The sequence below is a fragment of the Molothrus aeneus genome, chromosome 4 (genome assembly GCF_037042795.1).
Source record: "Molothrus aeneus isolate 106 chromosome 4, BPBGC_Maene_1.0, whole genome shotgun sequence".
Classification (NCBI taxonomy): Eukaryota; Metazoa; Chordata; class Aves; order Passeriformes; family Icteridae; genus Molothrus; species Molothrus aeneus.
This window is the reverse complement of record NC_089649.1, coordinates 51,518,468-51,532,275: the sequence shown is the minus strand read 5'-3', so window position 1 is coordinate 51,532,275 and position 13,808 is coordinate 51,518,468. Positions and strand designations below refer to the sequence as shown.

General features: G+C 41.6%; 1 protein-coding gene across 1 annotated transcript in view; it reads left to right on the top strand.

The window, feature by feature from the left end:
* The first annotated feature begins 1,661 nt into the window (after positions 1-1,661).
* The window catches only part of NWD2 (NACHT and WD repeat domain containing 2), a 51,668-nt gene continuing 39,521 nt past the window's right edge, over positions 1,662-13,808 (top strand). The window contains exon 1 of the mRNA XM_066548516.1: positions 1,662-1,812. Within this exon, the coding sequence (XP_066404613.1) occupies positions 1,662-1,812 (151 nt within the window). The remainder of the gene's footprint in view (positions 1,813-13,808) is intronic.

Below are 13,808 nucleotides of genomic sequence, written 5' to 3'. Positions count from 1 at the left end.
AGCCCAAAATTTATGGGGTGCAGAACTAACAAAGCAACAGCAAGCAAACAGCACCAAATTTACTCCCTTATGCTCACATGCAAATACATACAGGATGCAATTCTACATAAGCCATATTTCTTTAAGAAATCAGGATTTTTTTAAACAAATCTGCTCATCAGTACTTAAGGAACACATCTGGCTGTCACCTTCGTTTCTGAAGCAGAGATGAGCAGTTTGCTTTCGCCTACTTTATATCATTGCCTCCGCAAAAGCCAGCTCAGACTCCCCTGCTGCTGCCACAGCGGGCAACTCATCCGCCTGGGACCACGGCAGCGCAGGGGGTAACGCCGGCGAGTACAGGCCTTAAACACTGCGTTTAAAAACACAGTAAGACTGTTTCGTGTACATCAAAAATCCTGTATTGTATATCTGGAAAGAGACAAATCAGCTTCGTATCAGTTACAGCACATGAAACGTATAAATACCACCCGCGTTAAAGACTTTTGTCGCCAGCCTTTCAAACACGGACAAACACCTGCAGAGTGTTTGACAAATCCCTCCGTCGAAGTCTCCATCCTCCCCCTTAGAAGGGATTCCCACGGCCAGCAAACCCACCAGGCTGTCTGCAGCCCCGTGCCCACCCCTCCCCTGCCCCCAGCCCCTCCTCTCCGCCGTGCTGCCATGTCCCTGCCTGCCCGCCCCTCCCGGGGAGGTTTCTAAACTCCGCGGCTCGCCCAGGGCCCGCTGGGGCTGGGGCCACCGCTCCGCTGCGCGCCGCCCCGCGCCGCCGCCCTCCAGCGGGGACCGGCCCGCCGCCCCCGCCCGCCCCCGCGCTCGGCGGAGCCGCGGCCCGACCCCGCCGCCCTCCTGAATATTTCATCGGCGCTGCCCAACGGGATGCCCCGCCACTGACTGCTGCAAAGGGACCGCATCCCGCCGGCGGCGCGTCTCGCTGCTTCCTGTCTCTTTCATTCTTCAAACCGCAGCTTTTCATTTATTCCGATAAATAAATAACTGATTAAAAACAAAGGAAAGAAAAAAGCAGCAAGAGCATCTCTCCTTTGTATCTGAGCAGGTGGGACTCCTGTGCAGGAGATTACGGAACACAACACAAGAAGGGCTCTGAACTCTTCCGAGTCCAAAGGATGAGCCGGCAGCAGTTTTCCTATAAAAATCCGATCCCGGGGCTGTGACACACTCGGAGGAGCGAAGGCGCCGTCAGCCTCACCGGAGGCGTCCCCGCTTTGGACACCGCAAACCCTCGCTGGCGGAGGGGGAACGAGAGCGACTCGCCGGCCAGACCGCGCTCCGGGCGCGCAGCCGCCCGCCGCTCTCCGTGCTGGCCGCGCCCGGCCGGGCGGCGCTGGGGGTCCGGCTGCCGCCGCCGCGCTCGGCACCGCTCCGCCGCAAACTTTTCTGCCCGCGCCCTCCTCGCCGCCGGCCGCCGCAAGGGAGCGGCGCGGGGGCGGCCGGCGCTTCGTCTCCTCGCTCCCGCCGCGCTCCGGCGCCGGGCGGCGGCCGCAGCCCCAGCCCCAGCCGCACCGCTGCCGCGGAGGCAGGCGGCGGCCCCGGGCAGCCCGAGGGTCCGCATGGCCGCTGCCCTTCAGCCGGCGGCAAGAGCTGCTGGCGCCGCCGCGGCGCTCCGGGGGCTGCTCTGAGCCGGCGGCTCGCCCTGCGGGATGTGGCCGGCCGGGGCGGGCGGCAGGCTGCCCTGCCCGCGGGACGCGGCGCTGCGGCGGGCGGCGTTCTCCGGCAACCTCTCCGCGCTGCCGTCCCACCTGGTGCCGAGCGGCAGGAGCGTCCGCGTCTTCATCAGCGCCAACCCCGAAGGTAACCGCGGCTGCCGCGCCCGCCCCGCAGCTCCCCCTGCCGCCCGCAGCGCCCGCGCCGCTCCCCGGGCACCCCCGCTCCGAGGGGCCGCTGCTCCCGGGCACCCCCGCTCCGGGACCGCGGCGTGGCCGGGACCGGCTCCTGCCCCTCTCCGTGCGGCCCCCGGGCGCGGTGAGGGCGCCGGGCCGGGGGCGGGCGGTGCGGGGAGCGGTGCGAGGCGGCAGCGGGGTTGTGGGGCGGGCTTTGCCGGGTGTGGGTGTACGAGCTCGGAGCGGGGTTCGGAGGCACCGGTGTAGGTCGCTCCTTAAGTTTGATGTCTATAAATAACACGCCTGAAAGGCACCGGGGCGCGGGGCATCCTCTCATTTTTGCGCTGTCGGAGCTGCAGGGCACACGGGGATCTGGAGACACGGAAACGGGCTGCCTTCTAGCGAAGGGGAGGCTTTTCAGGGGGGATGTTTTGAAGAGCTCTCCTGGGGGGTCTGGTTAATAAGAGTTTCCGGTAGATTTCACAGCACAATGAAAGCAGATCTTAACTGGCTGAGGCTACAGCTAAGGTGATCCTTTGATCGCGGCTATACTCTGCTTCCAAGGAAGTATACCTTGAAACCTGCAGTTTTAGCTTAATAAAGTCAGGGTCGTATACCCAGTATCTGAATTAATTAGGCATCCTGCTGTTTAAAGCCTATTTTTAAAATTACCCTTTGATTCGAGGAATTTGCATGCATTCAGGATGTGTCATTCCCACTTGTAAGATAGGAGTTGCTGAAGCATATTCCCACTTGAAGCACGGAAATAATAAATTAAGCATTCACACTTGTGACGTTACTTGTCTGTAAAAAAATGAGCCCACTGTATTCACAATTATCTTTCACACCACCACCCACCACCTTCCTCCCAACACTTCTAATTCAACAATACTGTCACCTTTTATGCAAACATCAGAGATCTGAAAATCATGCCTGAAATGACAAAATAGTTTGAACTTTGAAGTTAAAATTGTCTTGGCACAAATACTTACAGGAGTATGAGAAATAGTGCTCACAAGCAAAAAAACTGGGCATAGTGCTGCTTTGAAGAACTCCCACACCTCCAGCACTTCTTACTTGCTTTCAACACAAGGAAACTCTCTGGTCTCATATTCAACATCTCTGTTTGTTTAAAAAGATGACCTTCTTTAAGGAGGGCATGAAAATGTTTGCAGTTTATTGCTGCAATCCCAGCAAAGAGATATAAAAATAGCGATAATTGAAAAAAATCTATTTGGCTCTGAAAGAAAATTACTGTGGATTTTTAGAAAAACTGAAACTCTGAAAGAAAATTACTGTGGATCATTAGAAATGGATTTCTGCCAGTGTTGCCTTAACTGGGAAGCTGCTGATGCCTCTGCATTTGATGTGAATGGCATTTAGGGTAGCTTGGTATGTGAGCTAGTTATTTGCTAAAATAGAAAACCCACAAAACTCATTCTGAAAGTTGAGATTTAAAGCCATATATATCCATTTCCAGGATTTTGCCCTGGAATTGTAATTTGAAAATATCAGCTTTAAAAAAAATCCCAACACTGAAAGAAAACAATTTGAACATTTTAGGATTGTTTACATTATCTTTCTTGTAGTCTCACATGGTCACAATGAATAACACTCCTTATGCCAAATATTTTATCTGTGGCATTGCTCCTGCTTTTAAGAATAATTTAAAAATTTAAAATTTAAAAATTTCAGAGTGGCTACAGGTTTTGTTTATGAACACTTAAGAACTCTCAATGACAAGAAACAACCGTTACTAGTTATTCATGATAGCACTGCTGTTGAAGTATCACTGACTAAATGTGACTTTTGAAAAAGGAAACATGAATAAACAAGAAATTAGCCTATAATGGGATTTAGACATCATCTAGTAAAGTACTTTGAAATAGAACTGTTGTTGGTAAAACATTTGAAAAAGTTCACTGTGCAAAAATTCTGGAGGAAAAGGTTGAAGTATTCCTACTCAGTAAACCTTTTAACACATTCAGCTACAATTTATACTTGCCTGACTAGGGCCTCTCTTGTTAATTTTCAGCCTATCACTACAGTTTATACCCATTCTTCTTGATGCAGAGCATTCCTGAAAAGGGCAGTGAGCTCTCAGACTCAGAGGTAGACTTGAACTGCGGTGTCAGAGAAGAGTGTGGATTAATCCTGCTAGCAGCCACAAGAATAATTTATCTACCACTGAAAGTGTACAAGCCTGAAAGAAATTTTCTTGAATTATATTTAATAAGTGTGTAGGGGAGAACTCTGGTAATCAGTGTTTGGTCTGTTCTTTATAAATATACTTCAGTATGACTGAAATACATTATGTTTTTATTATGCAACTAGGAAAGTGGTTATTTGAAAAATTTCTTAACTAGAAGTCCCTGAAAAGAACAACTGGAAGCAGTGAGCATGGGTAGTAGGAGCAAGATTGCTTCATTTTGCAGTTTTGTTTTCTAGAGGAAATCTTGTAGATAAATGAAACTGTATTTCCCTGTACTAGTTAGCAGCATTGTCTTGCTCAAGTTGTTGTTATCAATTAATCCATCTTCACATCACTGAAAATGACCAGATCTTTAGAAACATGGAAGTTGTTCTATTATTTGAATACAAATAAATCTGTTTTCACATTTCAGTAGATCCAAGCAATCAGCAATATTTTGAATATGCATTTAAATGGGCAATTTGGCTAAGAGAAGTTGAAGATTTGTGTTGGTTTTGGTTTTCTTAAGATATTTTCATTATTTCAGAGTGATAAGAAAAGTAAGCCATTTTTGCCTGATTGTAATGAGTGTTTTACTGTTCCATGTAGCAATCTGTGCACTATTAACAGCCAGTCAGTTAATGGCAGTTTCTCTGCTACTCAGTAGTGCCTGTGTAGATGCCTGCCATGAACATACAATTCATGTGAAAAACAGCAGGTCTAAACTCCCATATGGCTCCTTTACAAGGAACTGTGGTATCAGCCCTATATACGTTCAGAACAGTCCAATGATTCTTGTCACTACTTCAAACATAAAATCATTTGTGTTGCAAAGTTGGCTGTTTTGAGCTTGGTGGTGTCAGGGAATATTTTGAGCTCTCATGGAAACTAGTGCCTAAAATGGAGTTAGGAATTTGTCTTGAAAATGAAATCCAGTGAATTGAAACAAGCAGTCAAAACTCTGAACACTTTAAATCCTATTGGTTCTTCTGAAAGTGAGAAAATCAGCCCTTTGCTAGTTTGACTCAAAGGCTTGTTATTGTTTCAATTAGTTAAGACATGGATAATTTTTTTTACTCTGATCTCTTGGAGTTTTAGTTGTGAAGATGCCTTAGTAATCAGTAGAAACAAATGAATGCACTGACAAGGGATGTGTATAAAGCCAAATCCTACACACAGGTGGTTCCACTGCAGACAGCATGATAATACCTTTATATAGAACCTGAGTGTGTCCTGACACAGGTGCTGTTAGTCAGCCTGATCTCAAAGAGTAAACAGGGTTGCACCTGGCACTTCACACGACAAGGATGATCCCCTTCCCAGCCACTCTTTCAGCTACATACGGCACTCTCCTTTGAGCAGCACCCTTGCATACTTCTTGAGTTCCAGCACTGGATTGCTGTTACTGGATTTTGCTGGTTATTAGGTTTTAGCCAATTTTAGCCTATTAATACTCTCTGTTGTACAAACAAACAACTTTGATGAGATCATGAACAAGCTTTGTTTTAACAGCCCTGTTTAATTCCTCATGGTTTCTGTGTCTCCAGTACCCATTTTTAAAACCATTAAACCAACTACTAGTTTTGACGTGATTGACAATCTTAAGTATGAAGTCCTATGTATACATGCAGAAATCTAAAATGAAGACCTTATTCTATGAGAAGATACTACTGATATTACCACCACTTTAATGATTCCATTGTACAGGCACAGTATAAAACCAACCTGTACAGCTGGAACTTCACCAGCTTCCCCATGAATTGCCAGAGTGAGGTTTCCTTGTCTTACGCTATTGAATGACTTTGAGTTTTCTTAGTTTACTCTTCAGTTTTTCACCTTAGTTCATTTCCATTGACATGCATCATCCAGAACATCTTAATAATTTGAAAAACACTCCATTGTTGTGAAGTGTAAGTGTTCAGTGCCAACTTTACTTATGCTCTCATGATACTTGTAAAGCAAAATTGCCACCAGCAGTTAGTTTTGTTAACTAGAGAAGAATTAAATAATGACTGCAGAAACAGGTCTTACCAGTGTTTTCATTTGGACCTGTTGTTGTAGGCTGCTTTGCAGGAATTACATGTGTTTTTATCTATGTTATGTACATGTGAAAGGAAAAAAAATCACGTGAATTTGTAGTTTAGAATGTGATGGTAGATAAAACAGATGAAGAACTATGGTTGCTTTATTTACAAAGTTATTGCCATATGTGATATGATAAGAGAAATGCATAATCTGGCATTCTTAGCATGTTCACGGTCTGTTATATTATTTTTACCTGAAATATTGTTTTCCTTAAGGAAAATATAATTGAGGAAACGTTAAAGTGGAAAGATATTCAAAAGCCAGAATAATGCTTAGTTAATGATGGTCCGTTGTGACCAGTCCCAAAATACCATATGGTGTCCCTACTTGGATACGTTACATGAAGATCTTTTTATAAAGACAATTTTATATAATCCTAGTGGAATTTATTCCTTAGCTAAAGAAAACCACAGATGTTCAAGTGTATGAAATTGCAAAGGAGGTGTTGCGGAGATGTGGAGACAAATAACTCCAGGACTTTTTTTGTGCTAAGTGTTAGTTCTGGTTACCTAATTTTGTACCTATTTATGGGTTTGTGTGACGCACATCACTGTAGTGTTTAAGAGTCAAAAACCAAGCTACCACTTGTGGGGGAGGGGAAGAGAGTTCAGTAGTTTTAAAGTATCTCAGAGCCTGGGGGAGAAAAATCATTAAAGTACCCAGGTTTGGTGTAAACCTTGACTTGAAATATGTCTTATTTCAGGAGGTCCAGAGGTTAGAGATACCAACAGTTTATTAAGTTGGAAAGCAACCTGCCATTTCCTGTACTTCTGCTCCTATGTATAATTTTCTCTTTCCTCTTGTGCTGTGAAACAACTCCATTGTTGGGGTAATTGAGAAAAAAGCAAGCTCTGACTTTCTTTGAGACTGTATGACCAAATTCTATGTAGTCTTAAACTTTTTTTGCAAGGCAGAACCAGGCAGTACAAGATGTTTTTTTGCTAAGTAGATCCTCAAGCCTTTGTTGCTGTTATTCTGTCACACAGATGAACTTGAAAAAATGTAATAATCTACAGTCTGTATGAAAAGAACTGCTCTTCGTGTCCTCCTGTTCTTCATGTGAGTTGTCTGCTTATGTAGCCTGTGGACTGGGCTAAGGATTTCCTCTAAATGTACCAAATATGCAAATGGAAACACTGAGAACTTTTGTTTCATTTTCCACAAAATTTTCATTAATGTACTCAAAAGGTAGGATGTGCATTTGGCAACAGTACTATAATCAAGAGGTGTTGGGTTGGGGGTATTTTAGTAAAAGAGCAAGCTATGTAATTTGTTGGGTTTGTGACTTCTTCTTGCTATTTAGAAATAAGCAAAGTTACCTGAAACTCCTGGTCATCAGTCATCTTCCTGGTAGAAACACCTGGAGTTATCAGCTTCAAATGAATTAGGTATTTGCATTAACTACTTAAAATTTTTGACCACATGTCCATTATTTTTAATATTAAAAAAACTGTAATTTTATGTATCTACAGTTGTCTGTACCCACATATGCACACATATACATAAATTATGTAAAATACTCTAAACTGTATAGCATGGTATAAATGGATGTGTGACACTCTAGTCACACTGTCATAGAGTATATTCAAACTTGCTGGTAGTGCTCAGTTCTTTTGTGAGAACTGAGTATGTTCAAAGGGTATCACTCAAGGATGTATTTCTAGCAGTACTGAAGAGCTGCCTAGATCCTGTTGACTGCTGTTGTACAAGTAAAGGCTTTGCACAGCAGTATGACTGCTTTACATAACATTGAAAAAATAATATTAAACAAAGCAGAACCTACCTACTGTTTCTTTTTTTTTCTTTCTAACTTGGCAAATATTGCTTTATTTCTTTGGATCTATTTGCATGCTAGACTGTGCCTCATTCCTAGGGGCAGTGGCTTTCCTTCAGTGATGAAGGGGAGTTTCTCGACCCTTGACAGTTTCTAAGTACAGTGAGGGACAAAGAAACAAGTGTGAAAATTTCATGTGATATTAATTTCTCAAATAATGTATTAGATGATGAAGAGCAGTGGTGTTGAATCGGGTCTTTGTTGGGAATTGGTCCCTCAGCATAGTATGAGACCTTTAAATGAGAGATAGCACCAAGTAGGCAGTGTCCCAGAGCCTTCTCCAATCAAGAGAGGGGAGCTTCTTTTCTGCCTGCTCAAGGGCAGTGGGATGACCTCTCAGCTGAGCAACAGTCTGCTGAGCAGCAAGCTGAAGAGGATTTCCAAGGCTGTGCTTCAAGGAGGCCACGTGTATTTTATGGTGGGATTTGTGTAATCACATAAGAGCAGTGGAGTACAAAAGGTACTTGACTGCATAACTTGGCGTCCTATCTCTAAGCTCATGCAGCAAAATAATTCCTCTTAAGAAACTTGCATACAATGACTGTGTGGGCATGTGTCCACAGATTTGTGAACATGCAAGAGAAAATCCTACATTAGACTTTAAGTTTTGTTTGGGCAATTTTAAAATATATGTCACATAAGAAAACTTCAAGGAGTTACTAAACTTCTAATTCAAGATATGAGTTCAGTGCCCAAGTGGTAGTTTTGTCATGTAAAACAAATGAAATTTCTTTGAATTTAGCAGCTGAAAGAGTATTTTGTGTGCATCCTTTCAGGCTGCAGTAATAATACATTAGTAGTATCTACCTACAGTAATTTAAGGTTTTAATATATTGAAGGTGGTAGATATAAATAGAATATCATAAATAGTCATGTGCATGGATTACAGAGAAATCAGGCAGGTTTTAATATAGGCAGCACTGTTCAAGAAAACTGCTTTAGCCCCTTACTGGAATTTTAATTAAAGAAGAATAATAATAGATAGAATTAGAGAACACAGTTTAATAATGGTTGTGTCAGTGCTCCTCTAAAATAAGGCCTGACACTATTCTTATTAATATGGGGTTTGTATCAGAGAGAAGTTTTTACTTACAAAATCTGTAGTCAGAAGGGGAGTAGGGCTAAATCACAGGTAGCTGAAAACAAGCAGTGTAGCAGAGTAAATGGTAAGAAGGCCCAAATCAGTGCAGTGTGCCATGTGCATGGTGCTGTGCTGGGTAAGGAGGACATGTGCCAAATGCAACTTTTGTAAGCCACCTCACCACCACCATAATTAAATGGCTCCATCTATCTTTGACCTGGTCTTTAGCTCCCTCTGTCACACCTGTTACTGCCCTCTGTGGGACACTGGGCTGCACAGACCTTAGGCCTGAGCAGCTACTGTCATTCTTGTGCAGAATAGAGAAAAAAGTCACCTTTAGAGACCTGATTTATCCGTGTTCAAAATACTCTTCCTGCCAGAAACTGGAAAGACTAGAAAATGGCAGGACTTCCACACTGAACTTAATCCAGAGTCATGCTGTTGTGTGTATCAATCATTGGGACTGATCAAATAGCTAAAGAGGTCAGATTTCAAACTGTCAGAGCTGGTCAAATACTCGTGTTCAGCCTGCTCCTACCATTTCCTGGGGTGGCAGAGCTGCATTCTTCAGTACAGTAACCCTCCTCTGTGGAATGATTAAACCCTTGAAAATATTTATTAATAGAGCCCATTTCACCCTCCTAGCAATTGAGTAGCTTCACAGTCTCATCTAGGCTTTATGAATCTCCAAACTGAAGCAGAGATAGATAGTTGACATAGTTACTATAGTATATGTATGATACATAGCAATGTTATTTGTGAAATTTTTATTTAGTCTCTAACTAGTAATGTTTTACAAAACATTAAGATGAAACAAGAATTAATGACTAAGATCCTTATCTGGACAGCTTTAGTTTCAGAGTTTAACTAAAGTTTAAAATATTAGATTAAGATGACTTTTAAATGATTGCGAACCAATGAGTAACCATGTGGGTTAAATGTTTTTAGATGAGAGGAGTTATCCATACTTGAAGAGTTATGCAAATCAGCTGTTACACGCAAGATAAGGAGGAGCAAATGCAGTAAGATCAGGCTTAGTGAGTTGGACCAGAGGAACCCAATACTCCTCTCTGACACTGGCAATTTCAGCTGTATGATGAAAGAATAATAAATCACAAGAGGGACAAAAGGATGAAGGTGATGTCTTTGTGCTTAAAAACCTGTGAGGCCCTTTGCTTCCATGAATTTGTCTAGTTGTGTTGGTAATTAGTCAATAGTCTTGGTAGTTGTGACAACCTTTCCAGATCTTGAGATGGATTATTGCCATGTAAAATGCCTAGTTCTGCTGACTTTATTGGGAATATTTTTATGAACAAGACTGTGCACATTCACCAAAGAAGAGAGCTCAAAAAACAAACATGGGAGTATCTGTGGAGAAGGGGTATCTAAAAGCAGATCTCCCTAAAAGAGTACCTTTATCCAAAACCAGCATTGTAGTGAACCAATTTTGTGCATGTGTATATAGAAAGAGAGGTTAGCTGTGAAGGCCTGGGTATCCAAATGTCCTTATTCCTACAGAGTTATTACAATGGAGTCATAATAAGAAATAAATAAGGAAATTACACCATTCAACAATCTAAGGATCATAAGGTATGAAGTCTGATCCAAAGGAGTGTTATGCAGGACTCTAATCTAAGGGTTACCTTATTATCAAGAATTTTCCACACCTAATTATGTCAACATGACACATCTAGAGGTTCTTGCTTTACTGTGATAATTAAACATAAATCTTGTATGACCACTTTATAAGTGATTTTTTGAAATTCAGGAGTTAATATTTTTATTTTTCCATACCTACTGCTGTGTAATAAAGGCCCTACAAATTCTAGAAAAGGAGATCAAAAGTATTTTCTTCCTTGATAATAGTCCTGGTGGCTAGATTCACAGCCTGTACTGTTCTGGCAAGAAAAAGTAGTAAGTTCTGAAGAAAATTTGTATTTTTCACTCTATAATATTTCTGATAGCTCAGACACCAGTGGGCAGTAAGTGTTGATCTTTTTAGGAGTGGTTGCTAGAAAATACTAGGAAAATTATAGGATCATATATGTTTTATCTATATATGTATTGTATTACATGTAAAAGTGGTGAAGAATTATGTAGTGCTCTTGAAACAAGTTATTGAAGCATTTCTGTTTGTATGATCCCTAATTTGGTACATCAAAACACTGGCAAAATTTGGATCATGATTTACTTTGAAATGCAAGTAATTTCTGACATGGGATTATAAAGAACTGAGCCATCTATACTGGGCAAAGTTGGTGCCATTGAGTTCCGTGACATGGCACCTAAAGCAGGTATGTGTGGCTGGAACAGAGGTCCAGGGACCTTAGACAAGTATTTCATTAGTCATTTTTTGTTGTGCAAATCACAGACTACAGGGGTTGCAAGGGACCTCTTGAGGCTTTCAGATCTGTCCTCCTGTCTGAGGCAGGAGCAAACTTACCTGTGCCATTCCTGGCAGATTGTCTCACTCTTCATGAGCTGCCTCCAAACTGCCTCCAGTTAAGAAAATCCACAGGAAAGCAGACTTTACAGCATACTGCAGTGGTGTGTCTTCAGTAGCACTGTGGTCATGCTTGCAAGCAACATACAGACACAAAATAATCTCATTAGTCAGTACAATTACCAAAAGTAAAAAAGTTATTGAAAACTTCCTTGTTTAGAATGAGTTTCAATAACTTTCAGTAACTGGTGTGTGTAATTATTCACAAATTTCTCAGATCCAGTTTCTCTCTCCTCATCCTTTTACCATGTCAGGACTGAATCTGAGCATCTGTATAAAAGATAGATAATAACAATCAATAAACTCCTGTAAGGATAACTTTATCAGGGATGTATGTCCTGCAGTGGTCTGCTTGTTTCAGGTAAAGCTTTTCTGGAAATGAAGCATTTATGAAGTGTCTATAATGTTATGGCTCATGTTACAGCTTTTGCTTTGGTGGTTTATTTATGAAAGGGAGACTCATTTACAGGATTTCTCTTATTTACATGGGGATTTGTTGATCTGATTTGTCAGTTAATGTGTTAAGAATACTTTTCAAAAGAGAACAGAAGACATGTAGAAAATACAGTTCATCATTTATTCCTCCTTTTTTTTAGAAAACGGAGATTAAAATGCAAATAATCTCTTTACACTCTACCTGTTTTAATTAAAAATGTTCTATTTTACACTTTCTATAATCAGCCAGGTATAATATTATATAATTCTATTAAGCAATTCCACAGCTGGTATATTGTTCCAATGTTAATGCCACAGTCAGCTCCTCACAGTAGTTATGTAAATTCAAAATAGTTTCAAACAAAATCTCCAGTTATAAATTCAGTTGCCTTTAACTGTGTAGGTGTGGCAGATAAAAGATTTTTTTTTCTCTATTCTGTGGCCAAGGGACAAATACCTTTGCAGGCACTGAGAAAGACTGATACTGTCTGGCAGTGCAAGAAATGGAAATAAAGTCAAGTCCACCCTTTCAGCCAGATTCTACACTGCCACTGAGACCTTAGCAGCATAGAAGGTCTTTATCCTCCTTTAAAGGTAATTATAACTCATGGGTATTATAATCAGGAAAACAAGAGTAAAGAGTTGGAGGATGGCTAAAGTAATTCAAAAGCGCAAATCTGGGAAACATTCTGTAGTTCAGTCACCAATTAATTAAATTGGTATGCCATTTGGAAGTTTTCTTTAAATATTATTTTCTGTATCATACTTGTATAAGGTATTTGTGAGAAATTAGACTTACTTGTTTCAACTACATCTGCTTCTTGAAGTGACTAGAACATGTGTTGTCCTTTTTCAATTACTAACTCCTCAAGATTGTTAAACTGCAAATTTTCTGTTACATGTAATGTTACATGTTTACATGCAATCATCAACATGTGGTTAGCAAACAGAATAAAGTAATAAAACCTACAGCAAGAAAGCAATAGTTAGGAAAATCAAGACATGAGAAGAATAACTGATAAAAACAGGTACATTTTAGAATATATTAAAAATAGCCTTTTCGACTGGATTATATAATCTTCACTAAAAATAATGCTTTGATGAATCATTAGAATTGGAAGGGTAAGGAGAGCAAGGTCTGATAAATCACTCTTCCTTTACATGTCAGTCACTGTTTGCCTCTCAGACATTACATAATCCATCAAAACGAGCCAGCTTTGTAAATTATTTGGCCATGCTCAATGAGTTTCAGTGCAGGCCCTACTTGGAATTCTCAGTTTAAGAACTGCTGTACCACAGGGTCTGTAAGTGGGTGTTAATACCTAGGTTGAAATTGTCTGCCATGAAGTGAGGTGGTCCTTAAAAATCAGTTGAGATCCTCTTCTTCAGGCAAGCCCTAGTTGAGTATCTGGCATCCCTCCCTCATGTAGTCCCACTGTCCTGGGCTTAATGCCCTCTTGCAGCTGCTCTTCTTTGCTGGGGTTGTCATTTCATTTATTCATCTTTGATAGCAGTTTCTACAACAGCCATGAGCTGTTCTGACTGTTCAATGATGTTATTTAATCCTCTCCATTTAGCATCACGAAAAAAAAATCTGTTGCAAAGAAAACTCCTACTGTATTGATGCAAACTTACTGCACTGATAGCAAGCAGCTGCTCTTATTCTTATGTGGGTGCTTCTGCACACCCAAAAGTGTCAGGTTCGAGGCTTTTTCATCTTCTGGCATAAAAGCCTTCACATCATTCACTTGAAGCCCACACATTTCTCAGTCGTGCTTTTCCAGTTGGCCCAACAGACCTCACCAGTTTTGTAGTCACTCAAATTGTGGCTGTATTGT